This window comes from Gouania willdenowi, chromosome 15, assembly GCF_900634775.1.
Source record: "Gouania willdenowi chromosome 15, fGouWil2.1, whole genome shotgun sequence".
NCBI lineage: Eukaryota > Metazoa > Chordata > Actinopteri > Blenniiformes > Gobiesocidae > Gouania > Gouania willdenowi.
In genome coordinates, this window is record NC_041058.1 from 13,283,672 (window position 1) to 13,306,978 (window position 23,307).

The 23,307-nt window shown below is 38.4% G+C and overlaps 1 protein-coding gene across 34 annotated transcripts in view; it reads right to left on the reverse strand.

Annotated features, from left to right (window-relative positions):
* kcnma1a (potassium large conductance calcium-activated channel, subfamily M, alpha member 1a) overlaps positions 1–19,514 on the reverse strand; it is a 175,557-nt gene extending 156,043 nt beyond the window's left edge. For 9 of the 34 annotated variants that reach the window (XM_028468212.1, XM_028468209.1, XM_028468205.1 and 6 more), the window contains exons 1-2: positions 19,458–19,512; positions 18,361–19,366 (exon numbers count right to left, since the gene is read on the reverse strand). In XM_028468212.1, the coding sequence (XP_028324013.1) occupies positions 18,361–18,651 (291 nt within the window). In that variant the 5' untranslated portion in view covers positions 18,652–19,366; positions 19,458–19,512. Of the gene's footprint in view, positions 1–18,360; positions 19,367–19,457 lie in introns of all 34 variants that reach the window. The other 25 variants (XM_028468195.1, XM_028468198.1, XM_028468197.1 and 22 more) reach the window with 7 other exon arrangements.
* Positions 19,515–23,307: the final 3,793 nt, after the last annotated feature.

Sequence of the window (23,307 nt, forward strand, 5' to 3'; positions counted from 1 at the left end):
TCTGTGAAATGTCGGGAGCGCCACTCAAACAAAAGAACCTTATGAGGAATTAAAAGTTCAAATATGTGAGAACTTTGCATCTTACGGGCCTAGGACACTGGATGTTCTTCATTCACTAAATATTCATAGAACAGAAAAGCCATGAAGCCAATAAAGACAAATATAGTTATTATGTTCTTTGAAATAATGGGACAGTACAGTGCATTCATAATCCATGTCAAATACATTCTTTCACATAAAGAAAAGGCTTTTCCATTCATTCTGACTTCCTGAGCTCTCCATGGTGCTGAAACAGTTTGGAGCCATTAAACTATACACACTGAACCAGAACATGGAGGAAAAAGTCCCAAATCTCCAGTATGTGGGTGCAGAGTCAACAGATTATTTTTTTTCATGAACTTAACTTCGTTGCTCTCGTCAGAACAAGACACAGCAGCAGCACAATCTAATAGAGCAGGAAATTAAATGTAAATAGTATATAAAGGGGATATATAATATACTGATTTATAGAGCTATAGGGCATGTAAACAAACACACAACGTGCTTTCTTGTGTTCAAGGTACTCTGACAATGAATGATGCATCACAACAGGAAAGGTCATCGTAAATAGCTTCACTATTATAGAAACCTATTACTGATACGTCAGGTTGGCCATCATGACTCAAAACACAATAAATCTAAAACGCTCACAGGAGGTTACATGTACGTACTATGGAACCAGAAGCTATATGTTTAGATAAATCTCACCCTACAAAAAAGTGATAAAATAAAAGTGAGTATCTTTAAACCTTTGAGATTTCAATACAAAAAATAATAGAGAAATGTCTTCATAGTAACACACCTCCGAGTCTGAACATTGATGATATACACTGTTATGTTAAATTCCAGCCAACTGTCTGTAGAAAAGCAGTGTATTTGTATATTATTCCATCCAAGCTTTCTTATATTGCGGTAAAAGCAAGTTTGTGTGAGAGGGCGGGACATGATGCTAAATGAACCAATCAGAATCTCTGTGTGGGAAGTTTAACATGTTGCTTAGTGGATTGTAACTGGTTGCAGTATGTGATAAAAGGTTAGGAAAAAAAAATAATAGAACAAAATATAGACTAATCAAAACATTTACCATACATACTTAGTTATGATTAAATTAGAAACAAACGTTAGGTCTGGGTTAGACTGAACTAAATAAATAAAGCCCACAAAGTGGTATCTGGTTAATAGTACTCATCACAGAATCATAAAAAGTCTCAAATGTCCCCTTGAGAGAAACTCACTTCACAGTGCGAAAACAGCTCAAGAGTAGGGTGTGGCTTTGGGTATCGATTGGTCCCAGGACTAACTTCCTGATTCTCCCGGAATTGTTAAAACGTTTTCATTTAGATTTTTACTTTCGATACCCAGTGTCTGCCAACCGGAAGAAGAAGCAGCTTAACACCAACGAAGAAGAATACACCGGAAGTGTTTTGAGATACTGTGCAACCAATTTTTACTAAAGTGTGGCATCACTTTAGTAAAAAATAACAATATGGGTCAGTCCAACACTTGTAAAATGATAATATCATACACAGGAGGGTGCATGACAAACATGATCATTGTATATTGGATACAATACATACATTGTTCAATTGCCTCTTAAAAGAATCAGAATCGGAACCGGAATAGTTCAACTTCCAACGATGCCGAAGCCAACTCAAGAATAAGAGTTAGACGTAGCTTGGTCATGAAGCAGTATGGCGGCTCTACATTATTAATATTCATAAATAATTAACTATACAGCATGAACCCGTGTGTTACATGTGTCATCTATTCTGTACATTACGTAATGGAGAGCTCCACACTTTGGACCTCATTTTACCAACGGTTCTTCTCCTTTACCTGGTTCAGGTCTGCATTGGTCTCATGGTGCTGAGGAGCATTGGGACATTCTGGGATTTCTGAAAGTATCAACCAAGACTGTAATTGATGACTCAGCCTTTTTTGTTGTAGTTGAAGTCAAGGGTTAGAATCACTGTAAAGCTGGCAATCTCTCTCTCTCTCTGGCATGTTCAGGGTTCAGCTTGTAGTCTGCCCAAGCTGTCATTCAATACTTGTTTTCCCCTTAAATAACGTGGTGTTTTATTAGCGTCTGGCGCTCACTTAGCTAACAGGCGCAGACTGGGCAGCTGCCAAGTGAGGAGCAGTCTTAGCATTGTAGCATTCTGGCTATGAAGTGGACAGAAACCTAACCCAGCCTCTAGCTTGAGATGAGAATGACGATTAGCATATTAGCCTACTCCCATAAGGTTAATTGGGTGTTGAGGCTGATGGCCATGGGACGGTGGTGATGTGTGCGACTCTCTCCAAACTGGAAATGAACGCTTTTCTTATGGGCCTCACAGAGCCAGGACACAGACCTGGTCTGAAAATAGAAAGCAGACGCCCTGCCTGATGGGATCTTTGAAGGTCACTGCCATGTCCTCCAGTCTACACACTCCCTCAGTGTGTGTGTGTGTGTGTGTGTGTGTGTGTGTGTGTGTGTGTGTGTGTGTGTGTGTGTGTGTGTGTGTGTGTGTGTGTGTGTGTGTGCATCAACAGGCACAGCAAAAAAGCACAAATTACACATATATATATATATATATATATATATTGGTAACTGCCTTTTCATGTTTGTGTGTCAGTTCACCGCTGGCACTGCTGATTTGTGCGGGTGGGTGGTGGGATGACGAGAGGAATGATGATGAGGGGGAGAGCAGGAGATGGCTGGCAGAGCCTGATAGTCGGCATCAGAAAATCCAAGTCCCAGAGCTGTGCAGCAACCAGCTGGGTACATTTATGGAAGATGCAGGCCTTCATTTTTTTCCTCTTCAAATGTTTGCACATCATCATTTCAGTTTTATGTCAACAACAATAAGCAAATCTAACACCTACTGCATGCGAGTGTGGGCTCTGTGTGCTACTAAACAATGCAATCACTCAAGACAGCATCCTACAGCTATTATTCTGTCAATCACATGCAGAATCACAAACATTTGCGTGTACAGAAAGGAAAAAAATCAGCAATACAGTATGAGTGTTGGTACCTTACTAAAACGTCCCTGTGTTTGACTTTTGCAGCTGTTTCATGTTTATTTTTCTATGTTCTAACATATACATTCAGTCAATAGTAAATCAGTTATGGGTGTTGTTTGACATGACATGGAATGTAACAACAACTTTAGCATTGATCCGTCCATGCCTGGTTACAAAATATAGTTGCTTCCCGATATCCCATGTAATATTTGTGTATGTTTGTGTGGTATTTTGCCAGTTTGGGCTTGTTCTCTACACTTTATACCAACTTTTGTACATCTGTTTGTTTTTACAAAGTTTGCATCCTCATCCTTGGATGGATACACTTAATTCTCATTCTCATCAAAATTGGGCCCCAACATGTCAGCATGCATGTTTTGTAACAATATCACACATTTACACACTAGAAAACAAGTGACTGAATGTCTAAACTAACAGATAAACATGTCCGATTTCGGCCATAATCTCGTTCAAAATCTCACCATTCAGTTGGAGTAGTGATCTTATTATCCTGTGATTAAAAGATGCAGATCTTCATCTGAAGTGTGTCTTTAACGTGCTGTCATGAACAAGCAGCTCAGATTTAAAAAGGCACTGGTACAAAGACGGGTTTAGCTTATGGTGTATTAGCTAAACTGGTTAGGAGTTTACCTGGTGGGGATTTTGTGCAAAAAGTGGGGGACGTTAAAGGTTTCACAAATAATGTTTTGGGACCACATCACACTCTACCACGATATCTTGGCGTTACACTAGTAGATGAAGGTCTCATTTAAACAGCGAAAGATTATGAAACGGAAAAATGTAAAGTGACAAAGAAGTCATACGGGAATGGATACACCTTGAAAAGGAATTTGGGAAATTTTGAAACGGAAAATCAGAAGCCCTAAACCTGGATGGGACCAGAGGTCAGACATGGGCAACTGGAGGCCCGGGGACCACATGTTTAAAAAGTTAGAAGGAATATAAAGCCCAACATAACACACAAAATAACTCCCAAAACACACAAATCGAAGTAAGTACACAAAAACACACACAAAAAAAAAGAAATACACAAAATGACTCATAAAACAGAAAATGACAACAAAGACAGACACAGCAACCACTTAAACAAACAAAATGAATACAAAAACATCAACACATTACAGAATAACTCAAAAGACACACAAAATGTAAACACAATGACAGGAAAATACAGAAAAAAAACAAAAATACAGAAGGTGACCCCAAAATGCACAAATCCGACAGCTAAAATGCAGAAAATAACAAAATTATAAAAACAAAAAATGACAAAAAAACAAAACCCTTTTTCACCCCTGTATTAATGCTCAGATTGGTCATTATTCTAAATGTTGATAATGTGGCCATAGGTTATCAGCCAATTCTTCTTTTCACTCATGGAAACAAATGCTTCTAAACTTTCCAACACCACACACCAATATAAACATGTAACTACCCTGTGACGATAACAAGACGTTAAGGGAAAACCACTGAAGCATAAAAGTAGCACGTTATAGAAACATAAGCTGTGCTCCTATCTCTCTACTGCACGACTCTCATGTCAGCTAAGCCTCACCAGCCCAATCAGTGAGTGGATCTATATGCAAATTGTGTCCCCAAGTGCCAGTTTGACTTGGCACGGATCAGGTGGCTTAAGAGCCCATCACACGTTCCTGTGATACAAATGCCATTCTAACTCCTTTCCTACTTGTGGAGCCAGGTATACCATTCCCCCATGACCTTTAACCTTTACATACTTCCTGGGGTGTGGGTGTCCTTTTAATAGTCTGGTGACTGGCCAAAGAAGACATAACAGCATGACAGCCAGCAAGAGAGGGACCAGTGTGTGCTTGCCTCATGTTATACATAGTCTGTTCTGATGTATGGGCGCTGCTTGTCGGTGGATTAACATATGTCGGCATGGTCCACTCCAGTTGTCCCTAGATGGCAATCAAATCAGGGATGGACTGTTAGGGATTATGGGTATGAAAAGAGAGTATGTGTGGATGAAAAGAGAGTTTTATGTGACGTGAAATGTATAGAATTTATAGAGTTTAGAAACTGACGGTGAGAGTCAAAGACTTGGATCACATTAACTAAATTCTGCTTTAGTCTAAGGGTGACATACACACCCCAACCCCCCATTTTATATGTACACATTGGGATGTCCTATGTTTGGATTGAGCACACTATAGGGACTTTGATCAAGCATCATGAAACTTTCACTCAACATAAATAAAAAACACATCATTGAATTTATTCTATTTTAATGTTCTCCAAGTCTCCTTTTTTTGCTAAATTTCACAACTATGCTAAGTAACCTAATAATGACACCATTTATAATTATTTTTTGCATAATGTCCTGAGAAAAAATTCAAAGTGTCGTTAAAGTTTTTTTGAACTCTACTTGAATTGCACAACATTATTTTCTTTTCATGAACATTTTGTGTAATTCTCCATTTTGAAAATGTGTTTGTCTCTATATAACATTTATTAAAAGGTGACCAGGTTCAATTTGAATGACAGTGGAAATTACAGCATTTACTTCCTGAAACGGAAATGGCGACAGTGCTATGATTAATTAATTTATTGTAAATCGAGCAGAAATTGCATTACGACACTGAGAATGGACATTTCCATTGATTTACCTACACGTTTGCTGGGAAAAGTTGCATGCAACAAAACATGCATATCAAGATATATTCAGTGTCATGATGCAATTCGGGTGGGCAAATATAGGGGAATGTCCATTCTCACACAATTTCAGATTTCAGCTCGTGCTTTCGGCCATTGCTGCAGCATAAAAATATTAAGATAATAACAAAACTAGGGCTGGGCAAAAAAATCGATTTATCGAATTTGCAGGTAAAAACTATTTTTATTTTGCAAATTCGAATTTAAAAAATATTTAATTTAAATCATTTTTTTTTTTTCACCACAGTTTTTTCAGACTTTTTCACGTTCCGTCCTTATGGGTTGCCGTAGCGTGATGTGAGCCCGCCTCCTCTTTGTTTACATGTGTTTACCCTTTAAGTAGCTATATGTGTGCCACAGGCATGTTTAATTTTTTATTTGCACTATTCTGAGATGCTAAGGGAAGAGTTTATAATTTTTTTTTTATATGTAATGTTATAAGCTACTGTGAAGTTGCTGTTGAGGACAATCACAGCAATAAAGTTGCACTTTTGACAAAATATCTGATGTCTGCAGTCATTTTTAAGTGCATTGAATCGAATCTCAAAATCAGAGATTTTTTTTTCCAAGGCAAAATCGCCCAGCCCTAAACAAAACGTAACTTAATCAACCATATTACGCATGATTTTGGGAGGTTCAATAGCCCAGTAATTATATATGATTATATATGAAAATTGAAAGCTCTCAGTCAGCAACAACTAAATATTTAACAGGCCAATGCTCTGTAAACAACCATTAATGAAGTGAAAAAAACCCATCATGTCAGCTGTGAGACATGCCCTCTCAAGCATTTGTCAACACCACATGTCAAAACACATGTAACGCAACCACTGTCCACAAGCACATGGTCATCTGCTTCCAAGCATTCCAGACACCAAGATTTGTGGAAGTCCGTCCCCTCCAACCCAGCCTTGTCCTGCTATATCTGTCCATAGAACATTATCTCTGTCGTTCACAGATATTTATGGGCTTATTTTAATTGGGCTTTTGTGCTTTGTAGCCTCTATTAGCCGTGGATTTCAGTGATGGAGCGAGCAGAGTCGGGCAAACTTGGCCCTGGGTTAGTGAGTGTGACAGCTGATGGGGGAGTGTGTGCGTGTGTGTGTGTGTGTGTGTGTGTGTGTGTGTGTGTTTTGTGCTGCTTTGGCAAAATGCAGCTGGTCTGTTGCCAAGCACAAGGAAACATAACAGCAGTTCTTCTCTGCATGTGCACCTCCGCAATCTTTCCCACTTAAAGGTAAGCACACCGAGGGCTTAGCGTGCTTACCTCCCTCAGAGCTAAACAGGGTCTGTTACTCCTCATCACACAGAAATCAATCAGAATCTTCAATTATGGAAAAGGCACTATGATAATGAAATTCACCGAGGCTGTCATCTTCCATTAGGGACAAACATAGACAGACATAAAGTAGATCTACTTACAACAGGCCATCTAAAGCAGCATGGGCAACTGGTGGCCCGGGGGCCACATGTGGCCCTCGGTCTAATTTCATGCGGCTCCCAAAGTTAACGTATAAAATGATAGAAAAATACATAAAGCAAAAGTAACAATACATTAAAAAAATAAAAAGAATTGCAACATTGCTGGAAAATACAGCAAAAGACAAGAAAAACACAGAAAACAACTACAAAAAATGAACCATACAACAACAGTAAAACACAAAATTACTACAACAAAAGTACACAAAAAACAAGAAAAACACAAAAAATTACTCTACAAACCTTAATGTTGTCATTTTGCTTGTTTGTTAGTATTGTGCACACTGGAAATACACTCCAAATAATGCAAAATGACAACAAAAATACACATTATGTCTGCAAAAAAACATAAATTCTACAGGAAAAATACACAAAATGACAAAAGAAATGCTCAAAATGTCAAAAACAAACAATTATCCACAGAATGACAGAAAAACACAAAATTGCTATAAAACTAGAGGTGTCCCGATCCGATATTGATATTGATCTGATATCAGCCAGAAAATGCATATCGGATTTTATCAGACTGCATCTAAAATCACCAATATATGCAGGTCTTATAATGTATTTTTTATTAATTCTATTCAATTGTAGAATACTGTAGATCTTATGTTGAAGGTTAACATGTATGTAACCAATTGGTTAATAATAAATGGGTCAGTTTTTCACATCCCTACTGTTGCTGACTATTGAGTAACATCACTTGATCAAGCCTTTTTTAACATTCCACACTATAAAGTAACTAATAAAAATATGTATGATTCGTGCTGATATCGCATCAGATCAATATCGGTATCGGCCTAGCTCAAGGCTGCAATCGGTATCATATCGGAAGTGAAAAAGTTGTATATCGGGACATCCCTATGTAAAACGCTTTGTTCTTTCCTGTGTTAACGCTCAGATTGATCATTATTCTAAATGCTGACATGAATGTTGATCATGTGGCCCTTCGATCAAAACAAACATTTTTGTGGGTTGCGCTGTGACAGAAGTTGCCCGCCTCTGATTTACAGTATGTTTACAGCCGTAAACACATGTTATACAAGTATATACTGTAGTATTCACAAACTCTGCACCTTGCCAGTGCGTGCAAATGAAGCCTCGACACCAGCTGTCCTCACCTCTCCACTTTATTAATCACATCACGTGAGCAGAATGTGAGCAGCGGCCGCTCACTGAACATCAGATTCTCATTAAATAAAATGTGATTTTAATGATCCCATGATTGCCAGAGGGATATTTGACTGATGCAGCGGAAAAACAAACATAAGACACATCAGAAAACCTCAATAAATCCCTAATTACTGTATATCATTGTCACTAGAATATTTTCAAATGGCTACAGATCAATTAAAAGGTTTAAGACACAAAGGGTGTCTTCATTAAGGTACAAAAACGTGCAGAAACTAATTAGATTTCCCTCATTAAACCACATTTTAGTTGTTTCCATGCAACAAATCAATGCTTTGTGTGCAAAGAAAATATCCTGTTGCACTTCAAATCCAATCAGCTACCGTAGCTATCGTAGTAGCATTTTTTATGCCACCTACTGCCCCATACTGCCAGCCTAATATCTTTACTCTTTTTTTCCAGTAAATCAAAAACACGTGTGCACCAGCCGTGTTTAAAAGCTACTGCATGAGAGATTTCTAGTGTGAATATGAAAATCAATGACTTTTTACCTTTGTGATATATTGTTAAGGTGAGATTGCTCCAAAAAATATAGAAAAAGACTAATAATAATACACATACTGAACTCTGATGCACTGTTTGAGTATTGGCTACATACATACAGGTTTAAATACGTATAGATAGGTATACGTATTATATTGTGATATTATAAAATCTACTTTCTTTCCCACTCTGAAAAGAAAAGATAATACTTCCAATTCCAAAATGCTATTTATTCATCTTTTATTGTTCTTTTAAGAGGTTTTAATATTAGTTTGAATAAAAAGGACATCAAATAAATCACTATTGTGTTCAAATAAATGGCACCAGCAGGTGAAAGCTATAAAAAATAGGACATCCTTTGTCTAATGAAAGAAAGAAATGCACGGCGGTGATGGCTGTTGGCTCTATAATGCAAACAACACGCCCATAGGCTGTGCTGCACCTTTGGGTGATAATAGGATGAGCTGATGCACGGAGGTGAAGTCTAGATATGTATTTTTTTAGCCTTCATTTATGTCTCACCGGAGCAACACGGTGCAGTTGAAATACATGAAATTGAAAACACGAGCGTCCATTCTGATGTCGCCTCTGCTGCAGATGTGTGTTAGTTTATGAGTGTGTGTGACTGAAATGAAACCAGTTATGGTCACTTTCAGTTATGTCCTGATCATGTACTAAAAAGGCACAATTCTGGTTATTTCAAAGATATAAAAACTACGGTTCAGACTTTAACGCCTTAATTGTGATTAATTATCGAAAAATAATGCACAAAAAAAACCAACAATTAATGCTGTTAATCGCAGGTGTTTTTTGCATCTCAAACAGCACAGAACCTTTATCATTGCACAAGTTTCCGGTATACCCATAATACTGGCACGTATACCCGTAATACTGACACGTATACCCGTAATACTGGCACGTATACCTGTAATACTGGCACGTATACACGTAATACTGACACGTATACCCATAATACTGATATGTGGATTACATAAAATTAACCTTTTAGAATAAAAATATTCTATGATTGAATAAAATAAATACAAAAATAAAATAAAATATATTGAAAAGATAAATCTAAAAAACCAAAAATTCATTTTCTGGCTAATATCAGACCGATATCAATATCAGATCGGGACTCCTCTATATTTCATGCCAACTGCTTCGCTTCTCTGGAATGCACTGTACTAAATGCTGCGTTTTGTATTTTAATACACAAAAATCCATTGGTTTTTAGAAAGTTTACAAAAAAGCCAGAAAAGCATGTACATAGCTTAGCTTTGTGAGCACTCAGTGATTAAAAAAATAAACTTTGTTGTTTAAGCTCACTTATTGTTTTCAATGATTCAGTTATATTCCAAAATCCATTTAAACTGAAAAACATTGCTTCTTGTGTCAAATTAATCGAGATTAATTCATTACAAAGTCCCTAATTATTTAGATACATTTTAATTCAAGTCCCACCACTAATAAAAACCTTAGTCATGGTCAAAGGACCAGTTTTTTCACCTCTCAGCCAAGATTCTTTACTAAATCAGAACTAAAGATGAAAAAGGAGGCTTCAGATCTAAACCAAGGAAGCTTTTGGATCTTCTACATCTACAGGAATACCTGGATGAGTTTCCTCCCTGGGGGTTCCAAACACAGACTTTGGTATGACTACAAGAATTACTGTGATTGACTGAGAACCTTTGAAGACAAAGTGCATCACACCCAATCACAGACCCATCAGGAGGTGAAGGGGGTGGAGCTACTGTCACAGAAGAGGAGGTAAAGCACTCCAACACTGTGCGGCAGAGTTCATGAAAGGTTCACTCTGAGCTATTGAGCTCCCATCTCTCACAAGCTGCTTTTCCATTACCCTTGGAAATGTACAAAATCTAAATAGCGCAATAAAAACTGGTAATGGAAACACCTGAATTTAGAAAAAAAAAAACACTGGATGTGAAGCTTTGCATGTCTCACGATTCGATTCCAATTCTTAGGGTCACAATTCGATTCAAAATCGATTCTCGTTTTAACCGATTCTCGATTCAAACTGATTCTCAATTCAAGCAATTCTCGATTCAAAATTGATACAATGCATAATGTATTAAGTAGGGGTGTGAAAAAAAATTGATATATTGATACACGATATATCGCAATTTTTTGGGTGCCGATTTCAATCAATATTTTTGTGTTTTTTGTGCAATATTTCAGTGGTTACTTGATGCACTGACTGCATTTTCTATTTTTTAGTGAAAATGTGCAAAAACACTAATAATAAATAATAAATAGGATGTTTTGAAGCAAACAGTTTTGACTCAATTTGTCCTCTGGATGACCAATATCTTCTGATGAACATATACAGCGACTTGATTTTTCATCGCTATGATTCATTTTGATATAAACTGGGTATATCGTGATAATGTCGTATCACGACCCAAGTATCGTGATACGTATCGTATTGCAACATCCTTTCCAATACTCACCCCTAGTGTTAAGGCAAGTTATGGCCTCAAAACAATATAGTTTGTATAAGATATTCTTAAATAAACTAAATCCAACGATGAAATCACACAAAGGCAAACTTAAGACAAAAGGTAACATTTATTCATGCTAAACTTTATTTAGCATGAATACTCTGTCAACATTTTGAAATATCGCTTTTATTTTGTGAAAATCTGTAATGGAAACACAGCTAATGTCATGCATATGCATTAAGATTGTCCTAATGAGTAGGGCTGAACGATTATTGCATTTGCGATATTATCGCGAATATCGTAAAACGTGATTTTCTAATCGCAAAGGCTGCATTTTCTTTATTTTATATTTTTTACATGTTTCATGAAACGTGAAGTTAGTTAAATATGTTGAAGAAGTAAAGCCACAGATTTGTTTGCTTTATTGTTGTAATCTGTGCTTTAAAATGTATATTTTATATTTATTTAAAGTTTAAATAACTCTGAAATTGTTAATTGATTTATTTCTTGTGTTCATTGAAAAATACATGACAAGAGGCACTTGAAAAAATAATCGCATACTAAAAATCGCAATTGCAATATTGTGGAAAAAAATTTAAATTAAATTATTTTTCAAAATTGTTCAGCCCTACTAATGAGCATAGTGAGCAACCCCCCCTTCAGAAGGAAACTCCTTATTTAATATTTGCAGTGTTTACAAGCACTGGATAAAAATAATAAAATATCATGGAAGTGAGATACAGATGGAAAATTAATTCATAAACGTGGTTGATACATGGCACGCCTGAAATGAAGAACCATTGTCATATATACACATATACACACATATATACACATACACATATATATATATACAGTATATACATATACATATATATATATATACACACACACATATACATATATACATATGGCCGTGTCAGAGATAGCAGAACTAATAAGATCTGCTTTGTATTGTGTAACTGTGCCACCTTTTTTTAGATGCAAGAGTGAAATGTTCATGTGTGCACTTCCAGGAATGACTGACTGCTTCTTCTTACAAACACTTATGGAAAGTCATTTGTTCTGTTTAGATAAATTAGTTCAGTAAGAGTTGGCACGCACAACTGTTTTGTTCTTTAAAAAAAGAAAATTGTGTGGGGGGGTCGATGGGGTGGGGGGTCTGGGGGTTGGGGGTGGGATCGGTGGCGTGGTGCGCTGGGTCCTTGGCTCCTTGGGGCTTTCTCGGGTGTGTATGGGGGGGCGATGGCTGCCTCTCGGCTTGGGATCTTGGGGGCGTTCGGGGGACTGCTTGGCCGTGGGGTGGTCGCCGGGGGCCCTTAGGCTGCCTGCTCTTGCTGCTGGCCTGACTGCTTCTTCGGGCCCGGGGGCGGCTCTTGGGTTTTGCAGTGGCGGTACTTGGAAATACATTTGTCATGGATGCACTGGCCTTGGGCTGGGGGATAACACTCATACTGGGCTCAACCTTAGACACGTTGTTCCCAAATACCTGTTTTATGGAATTTCCACTCACCTCTTCCTCTGTTCACAGCCACCACCATTATTCCTAAACCACACACTGGTCACCAAACTGGCTTGACAACACAACAATAAACACGATATACACAACCACAATTTCACATCGCATCACTTAAAACTATTCCCCACCCATTCCATATCCTATCTTGTATCCCTCTTCCCTGTTAACTTCCCCACCCCCCTCCAACCCCTCACCTTGGTGTAACACTGCCCTCTCTTTTTTACATCCTCCCTTTAATAAAGTATTTCTTACCCTTCCCTAGGGAGGGCTGGTGATGGTCACAATTATGCAATGAAATAAATAAATTTATTTAATTGCAATAATAAAATATGCATTGCTGTCAAAAGATTGCACTTCTTGTAGTGTTAACCTTCGACAGCATGTGCAGACAAGGTAAAAAAAAAAAAAAAAAAAAAAAAGAAAAAAAGAAAATTTACTTCATTCTAAACCGTAGTTTCTTAAGGTGTTTTTTCACAGTGATTCACTTGACACCATATTTGTTCTAGTTTGTTACCGGTATTCTTTGTGTTATCAAAACAAAGTGAAAACACTTCTATGTATCCGCATCTGCGACTCCACCTCCCACAATGCAATGCGCAAAAATATCTACAAACTGAGTGTTTACGGCGGGAATAAAAGCAAATGTTCTAGAGGCAATTTTTAACCTTGTTCCTTGATGTTCGATTCACTGATCTATGAGGCATACTCTATGAATGTATCTACTAATAAAAAAGGTATTGGGGGTGGCAGTTAGGGCTGGGCGATTTTGCCTCAAAAAAAAAAAACAATCTCCGATTTTTTAAAGAAAAATTCGAGTTTCGATTTGATTTTCGATTTTTTTTTTTTTTTTTTTTTTTTTATGCACTTAAAAATGACTGCAGACATCAGATATATTGTCAAAAGTGCAACTTTATTGCTGTGATTGTCCTCAAGAGTTAAAATGCATGTAAGAATCCCAAAATAAAAAAGTAAATGAGTCTCTGTCATTCAACAATTTCAAGGTTTAACCCAGATTTAAGCAAAAGTGCAACAGAAACTTCACAGTAGCTTAAATTTTCTGATTAAGAAATCAGATAACTACATATTTTATAACATATAACATTACAATTAAAAAAAGAATAAACTCTTCCCGTAGCATCTCAGCACAGTACGAATAAAAAATTGAACATGCCTGTGGCACACATATAGCCTACTCAAAGGGTAAACACATGTATACAAAGAGGGGGCGGGCTCACATCGGAAATGCAAAAAAGTCCGAAAAAACTGTGTTGGGAAAAAAAAAAAAAAATTAAAAAAATAATATTTCTTTTTTTTTTTTTTTTTAAACTCGAATTTGCAAAATAAACATCGTTTTTATTTACAAATTCGATTAATCGAATAAATCGTATTTTTTGCCTAGCCCTAGTGGCAGCTTAAAGAAAAACAACAACTTCTTCCAAACAGGCATATTTTTGGACATTGGGAGAAACAAGAGGACTTCTTTTAAACACACAAACAAACTAAGAAATACAAGGACCATTGGGGTTTGAACGCATGACCTTCTTATAGTGAGTTGGTATATCTGCCTCCCCTCCCCCATTCACTTTCCTTTCTCCATAGGATCCACCAAACTCCCTCTAATAGTGACAGAAATGAGACGTGTTAAAGTGAAAGAGGATGTGCTACTATATCATGGAGCATTACATGTCACGCCGTCATTTACAATCTCCTTCCACCTCCATTTCCCAGTGACCCCAGGTTCCCGATACTGGCACAGAAGTCCCATCACCTCCCAACACCGTGCCTCCAGTTTCTGACACATACCAGCTAGCGTCGCTGTCGCTGGCAGCACCAGTCAGCTGAGCATGGATCTAGTTTCTCTGTCTTAATGCTCCTAACAAGCCTTTTCCATCTGCAGCCAAGTGTCAAGCCTACCAAAGTCACCCAGTAGTATAAGTGTGCCTCCTTACACCACACTAAGAGGAACTAGCACCATCGTTTCTTTTAACGACCCTTCTCATTTGCAGGAGATAAGACACAACCGGGTACCCACCACTGGTCACAAGATGGATACTTAATTATACTCGCATGGTTTCATTTCTTCACTTTCCAGGCAAGGCGGTAAAAAGAACAAACAAATGCTGCCATATGGTTCGTTTGATGCCATATCTAATACTGGGATCCACGAGCACAACAATATGACAAGAGTCTGACAGCCAACCGGGGTATTGATTAGAATAATCTCTCAGTGTAAATGGGTCTGTTTATAGCACACTTATTTGTTTGAGGCATACTTTCCACAGGCTTGGATGTATTTTTAAACCCTTTTCCATGTTAACGTGTGCCTTCAGTCTGAGAGGATGATTTAAAAGTAGCAGAAAAAGCCTTGATTTGACATTTCTCCACAAATGCCGTTAGTGATCAAACACTCTGGGGTGATAGTAACAATCAGAAATCTCTGAAAGTCACTCTGCAGGTAACAGAGAGTTTACGTCTTCAACAACAAAATCACAAAATTCCATTCATGGGAAAAATGACTTTTAAAAAAATCAAGTTGGAGTGTTTTGTTAGAGAAAGTGGATGCATTATGCACCTCTTTGACTATTACTTTAGTAAGTGTCAGCAAGACAGCCTACGTAGTGCTGCCTTGCCAAAAGTCTTCCCAGAAACCTGAATTAAACATTTCTGTCCTGTGCCTTTCTTTTTTCTTTTCTTTTTTTTTTTCTCACAACCAAGAAAGGAGATTATGTTGCAGATAAACTGAATATGAGGAGCCTTTCTTGTTCTTTTCATCCAAAGTCAAAATCTACAAATCAGAAACACCAGCCGAGGGGAGGTTTTTGGCTGTGACCAGTCTTATCCTGTGCAGGGTCACTGCAAACAGCTGGAGACGAGCCCAGATGAGTTCAGTCACAAAGTGGAAACCACCATGGATGGAGGGGACGCCAGTCTAACGTAGATAAATGACAGACATCTACCACAACAGCATGCAGCCAATGTCTCAAGCATAATCACATTTGAAACATAAAAATAAAAAGATGACCGCAAAAATAATCCTGGAGGAAATGAATAATTTGAGTTTAGCCATAATACAAGACGAAAAAGTTGCATTAATGTATGGCCTAAGGGTGTCCTGATCCAATATCCATATCTGATAGCGGTCAGATATCAGCTAATTATATATTGTTATATCTAAAATCTCTGATACAAGCACCATGTATTGCATTATTTGAAGGTGTTTTTCAGGATCTTCTCATTTATTTATTCTATTCAATTGTAGAATATTCTTATGTTTAAGTTAAACTAGTGGTTATTTTTCACTTTAAAAAGGATTTTTTTTTTTAGATTTATTGATGTTATTTGTCAGTCTTTATTAATAAATGGGTCAGTTTTCCTCATACCTACTGTTGCTGACTATTGTTCTCTGTTTGAGTAACATCACTTATCAAGGATTTTCTATTATTACACACTACAAAATAAGTCAATAAGTAAAATACAAGTATGAATGATTTGTGTTTATGTCATATCCGATCAATATCAGTATTGACCAATTATCAAAGCAGCAATATCGGTATCGTATCGGAAGTGAAAAAAAATTGTCTCGGTACACCTCTAGTAAAGCCAGAACTACATACCTCAATAGGAACTAATAAGTAGAGCTGGGCAATATGAACCAAAACTCATATTCATATTTTTTCTCAAAATGGTGATGTACGATATAGATCTTGATAATTAGATTTGAAGCCTGATCAGAAAGACAATCCTGGGTTAAATTTGCTGATATAAATGCCACACAGGCACATTTATTAACAAACAGTGGCACAATATGTGCCAGTTTAGTCTTTTTCTATAAGGGACAGCATGTGTGAGTGAGTTCTGTAGTGTAGCAAGTCATCAAACTGTGCTTTTAATGCTGTTCTGAGAAGTAACGAAAGCAGCGACACCTAAAACAAGTATTTTAAGACAAAACCAGCGATAAAAAAAATACATATATCGTTGTAGGCGATATTATAATTTTCTATATCGCCAAAATAGAAAATGTGATGTATCTTGAACCTTGATATATCGCCCAGCCCTACTACAAAATAATGTCCTGATACAACTTTTACTCTTCCAACCCGATACCGATATTGCAGACTTCAGTGCTGGCCGATACCGATATGGATCTGATACAATAACAGCATGAATCATGCATACTTTTATTACTTATTTTGTAGTGTGGAATGTTAGAAAAGTGATGTTACTCAAACAGAGAACAATAGTCAGCAACAGTAGTTATGAGAAAAAAAACTGACCTATTTATCATTAACCAATTGGTTACATAATATCGACAGTATTCTACAACTGAATAAAATAAATAAAAAAATTATTTATTATATCGGTTATGATATCGGAGATTTTAGATGCAGTCCGACTAAATCCGATATTCGTTTTCTGGCTGATATCGAACCGATCTCCGATATCAATATCGGATCGGGACACCACTAACTAGTATGTTTGATCTGTGCTTGTAACGCATCAACATCAGTATCGGGCAATTATCGAGGTAGCAATGTCGGTATCGTCTCAAACGTGTTGAAATTGTCTCGGGACACGCCTAGCAAGGCCAGAACTCTACAACTCAATGGGAACTATTACGTGATATTCAGCTAAATGAGAACCCGACAAACAGTCGAGCTACACAGAAGGAAAAATATCATGATCTGTAATCATTACCAAAGAGATGAATCACAGCCAGTGTCTCGTGTAAAGCTAAAAACTAGAGTTATTATTGTAGATAAAGGATGCTCTCTGTTTGTCACCTGGCAAAGTCGAGGCCACCAATGAGGACATGACGCAGGATCTGATAACACAAGGGAAACGCACTGATGCCACATCCTTTCATCATTTGAAACCAGTGAACATTGTCATATTTGTAGATTCCCTTTGTAAAAACCCAACACTTCAAAGGCAGATTGAGGAGGGGAGCACATGCACTATACGCAACTGAATGAGTCACATATGAAAGCTGGCTTTAATACAAATGTGAATCAGACGTGATTCATCCACCCCAAGCAGAGTAATGGACAGTCACCCTTATTATCCTGTTTCTATATTAGTCCTGTAGACAGGTTACCTTCATCACACCATTGGAGACATTCACAGTGTATAGCATCAAGGGTTCTAGTGACAGCGTGTGTGTGCATGAGAAGAAAGTGGAATTCATCAAAGGAGTCCACATGATGTGTTTGCTTGGTGACAATCTGCAGAACCATCTCAAGTGTTTTAACTTTCTTCAAAAAAAAAAAAAAAAAAAAACATGCTTTAGTGAATGTTGGAGGATGAAGGAATTGGTTTCCTGTCATTCTTTATCAGCCTCTTTATCCAAGTGTGGGAGGGGAACAAACAGCCAAGGGACAATAACCATGCTGCAATCATTACACATGCACTGCAATGAGAAGCCTATTGGAAAGTCATAGGTCAAAGAAAGAAAAACACATGAAATCTACAACTAAAGCCAGGCCTTACCTTGGATTTAACATTGCAGTGGCAGCAAACGGTCCACATGTATTTGAGGGTCCTCCACAGTAGGATGATGAAGAGTCCCCCAAAAAAAGTCACCATGGAGGAGGCGAGGAATGCCCACCACATGCGCTGTCCATTATTGTCGCATGGCACCTCGGACGAGAACGGGATGACCACGTCTTCCATCTTGGATATTAAGATTGAAGAGTCCGGATTGATATTGTTATTGATATTGCTTGTCCTCATAGAGCCGTCGCTTCCATGGGGAACTGTGCCTTGTGTCTCAGCTAGCATTGAGGAGTCTTGGAGAGCCTGTGCCAGCGTCCCCAGCCCCACTCACCAGCCATATTGCTTTATTAAAAAAAAACAACAAAAAAAAACACACCACCTTCTCCGGGCTCTTGTTCTGCTCTCCCACCCGATGGAGTGTCTGTGAAACCTATGAATTGTTTATTTTTATTATTAGTATTATTATGATTACGCACAGAGCTGAGTGAAAATAGCAGTGCGGTGGCCCAGGGAGAGCGACGCATTTAAATCCGCAATAATGACGAATCCCCTCTCATTGTGAGGGCTTTCCTGGCTCTTCCATATGCCATGGTGGAGACTGGCGTCGTGTGCAGCCGTGGAGACGACACTGCCAGGGTGCTCCTTTTTTTTTTTTTTAAATGACGGACAACTGTGTGACAGCCCGTCTGTCCGTGTATCCCACCTCCTCTAGCCGTCTTCCATTCAGGGGATCCTGTCGATACTCAGGCAGGGATCGATGCCACTCTAACGCGTCAAAAATAACACAGACACACAAACAAACACACACACACACTGAAATATGATCGACTTATCTCCGAGCTGTCAGTGTAGACTACATGTTCCTGCAGGCGTCCACCGTCCGTGTCAGTTGTTGTGCGTAAAGAGGAAGAAGGACGTGGATGTGCAGCGCGTGTCCATCCGGTGAGTCCAGACCTGCAGCCTGGCACGGAGCGGCCAGCTGAGCGCGCGCCTGTCAGATCTGCCACACAGAGGGGAGGGGGAGGGGTTACAGGTAGGGGGGCGGAGCCAATCACTAATAAAATAACAATAATGAAGATGGACACACGTACAGGGCGGCGATATTAGCGTCCACCGCTCGGATTGTTTAGGCTACAAGTACGTGCGCATTTTGCGGTATTTTCTAATCAGACGTCTATTAAAAGAAGCTGTTGAGGGTCGTTGCGGTGCTGTCAATGATTTTATAACACAAGTGTGTGTCCATCTCTGCAGTGGGGGAGGATTCTCATTAAATATAGTGCACAGCTCTGCTTTTAAAGGCACCACTTCCATCAGTGCAGCGCGTCCACGATTTTCATTTATTTATTTTAATATTTTTATTTATTTTTAATTAAACCGTACGTGCACACGCTTAATAACACACAATGACGATGGTTGATTATTATATCCCGCGGTGACATTCAGCACACGTGGAGGTCAAAGACAGGTGTTGATGTGATGATGGTGAGAATGTAGGATATGCCCTCGAGCCACAGCAAAGGATGATGGGAAACAAACAAGCAGAGGAAGAAGAACTACTGACCCAAAATGATCTGTGACTCACATCCGAAGAAACAAGAACACGTGATTTTCACCATCCTATCAAACTCTTATCTGTGTAGGCTCTATTCTGTAAATAAATTAAGTGTTTGCGTACAAATTCACCATAGTTTAGCTTTTTGTCACAGTAATGCAAGGGGCGGGGCACGTCTGACACTTCTAGAACCTGATTGGACAGCGCCCATGCCTTCCTTGATGATTGGCAGGTCGCTTCATGCTAACATCTGTCAAGCATCCATTACTTAAAAAGAAAATCAACGAAAACCGTCTCTTTAGGTTCGAAGTGGATTATTTAATACTTTACTTTACTAAATGATAAGTTGACTGCAAATTCAATAGTGAGAAAGTTGTTATTTTTGTACAAAAGACTACAATCGTGGGCCTTGTTAAGCTAACCCTTAGCCAACAGGCGCTAGCCAGATGCTACTTGACTCTAAATAAATATAATATTATGTGGAAACTATTTTATATTTGCCACATGTATTTGTGTGAGGGCGTCCATCTTATGTTTTTACGACTGAAAACTAATATTTAATTATTTTTATTATTATTTAGAATTGTATTATATTCCCACAGTCATCCGTTTTTTTTATTTATATGCTTATATGCAGATTAATTAAATAGTATAGGATGGGATCCAACACTCATTTCACAATATGATTGACAATATTGCGATGATGATGCGATACGTTTGGAATTTGGAATATTCATCAACCTTTTATATGATACGGAAAATGGTATTAATGTTTGTAAATACACACAGACAGATTTCATGTGATCAATGTGTAAGACGACCTGAATTGTCTTACGTCTGCACACACACAAAACAAAACGTGTAATTTTGTTGAAAAAACATGAATGCTATGGATTTACGGAAAATGTGGTGCAGTTTATTGGAAGCTATTTACATGATGGGAAACAAATGGTTTATTGTAATATAATGGGTGTTAGTGGGATACTAAAAATGTTAAATATGGTGTGCCACAGGGCAGTTGCCTTGGTCCAATTTTCACTAATGATCTACTACAGGTGCTCTGCAAGGCTGGTATCTCAATGTTTGCAGATGACACAACAGTATATTTAGTAGGGATGCACCGAATATTCGGTGGCCGAATATATTTGACCGAATAAAATAGTTAACATAGTTGGTGCGGCGTCTGCAGTGATGCGGAGTCTGCACCAGTCCGTCATTGTAAAAAGGGAGCTGAGCCAAAAAGCGAAGCTCTCGATTTACAGGTCGGTCTTTGGGTCACTTTGGGTCATGACCGAAAGAACAAGTACACGGGTACAAGCGGCCGAAATGAGTTTCCTCCATAGGGTGGCTGGGCTCTCCCTTACAGATAGGGTGAGAAGCTCAGTCATTCGGGAGTAGAGTCGCTGCTCCTCCGCATCGAGAAGAGCCAAATGAGGTGGCTCGGGCACCTAATTAGGATGCGTTCAGGGCACGTCCCTCCGGAAGGAGGCCCCGGGGAAGACCCAGGACACACTGGAGAGACTATGTCTCTCGGCTGGCCTGGGAACGTCTCGGGGTCCCCCCGGAAGAGCTGGAGGAAGTGGCCGGGGAGAGGGAAGTCTGGGCCTCCCTACTGAGGATGCTGCCCCCGCGACCCGGAAACGGCTAAGCGGGAGAAGATGGATGGATGGATGGAAAATAGTTAACAAATTATTAAATATATTCTGATTTTGTTTTTGTTTATATTTAGTCAGTCTCATCTAGTAGAGAAAATCCATGATGAAAATCTTTAGTCAACAAAATTAAAACTGCTCTGGACCACTGTGAGTATAACCTTCTCAACTCAACAGGAATATAAAAAATATAAACATAAATAAACCATAGCAATCTGGTGGGTATAAATCATTTGGATCTCGTGATACACTTGACGATACATCTTGTGACGTTTCAATATTGCGATATCTTGTCGTACGATATATATTGTCCCAGGGTATGAAAATAAGATTTGCTGTGCAAGCATAAGGCTGTAATTCCTGACTGTAACATGTTGAATATGTATTTATCCTTGCACAAGATCGTTAAAAAAAAGAAGATCTGAAAACATTTTATAACTCAAAATCATTTAACACTACATAAAAGAAAAGCAAAATCCACTGTCTTTGTTTTTACACAGAAATGTCCCATGAATTGTGGAATTGAGAGTTAATATAAGCGCAGGACATACTTTCATATCAGAGTAATGGTATGATGTGAGGAAAGTAAATGACAAAATATGTTTTATGATCAAATACTAGCTTCAACAGAAATAGGCTCAGTAGCAGCAGTAGTTTTGGTTATTGGTTATTGGTTATTGGTTATTGGTTATTGCCCATGCTGTAAACAACAAAACAAAGACAAAAAAAAACTAGACCAGCCAATCTGTAAATGATGGCACTCTAGAGTCAGAACCGTCTACGTAAGCATTTCAACTGCACATAAAATAGAAGTCCACTTCCAACAATGTGAGCTAATACAGCTTTACAGCGTTGGTTATTACATTGTGTGTGGTTTATAATGTGAGACGTGTCACTAGTAAGAGACTCTCTGCTTCTGATCATTCCTGCAGTAGAATACCAAAATCAGGGTTGTTTAGGTTTTAATACTCTACTTTTAATACTTTGTGGAGTCGCAGCACAGCAGCTAACTATGAATGAGCTTTGAACAGCAGCTCTGAAGTCGTCGTCCTGTCGGTAAAAGACTTAACTGTCACATTAAAGGCAAAAAAAAAAAAATAAATACTGCTTCACACTCACCTGCTGAGAAGATAACTCAGCAGGGAGCAATTGATTTTACAGAAGATTTGAATATGTTTGAAACGAGCTGGAAAATGTATCCCTAAATACAGAGTCAGTTCTAAAATATGGTTGTATTGATTCCTGAAAGGATTTTGTCAGAGATACTGAGTGACAACACCAGCATATAGTGATCGACAGGTTATGTGTCGTTTCAAAGCAGATATGAAGAAAGGAAAACAGCAGGGTCGAATTTCAAAGCAACAAATAGTAAAACGTGAAGGTCACTGAGAGTGAGAGCATCCGCAACACATGCGACATACAGCCTACATGATGCGGGATCATAAATCCTGCTGGCGTTTATAGTCGGGGTAGGGGGTGGACTTGAATTGATCGTAGCCAGTGAAAGGCCAGCTGTTAGCGGCGTGGTTTCTCTGGGCTGGCAGAACGTTAGCCCAAAGGTCCCTGTGCTGACAGATGAGCAGATTATCATGAGATCAGTCAGGTGCTAATCCTGCAAGACATGTGGAGATATAATAGTCGTTAACATGTGGGAGAAAGATGACAAGATGGATGTTTTTTATCCCTTTTAAAGTTGGTGTCTTTGGGAAAGAAAAGGGAAAAAAAACTTTCTTTTTC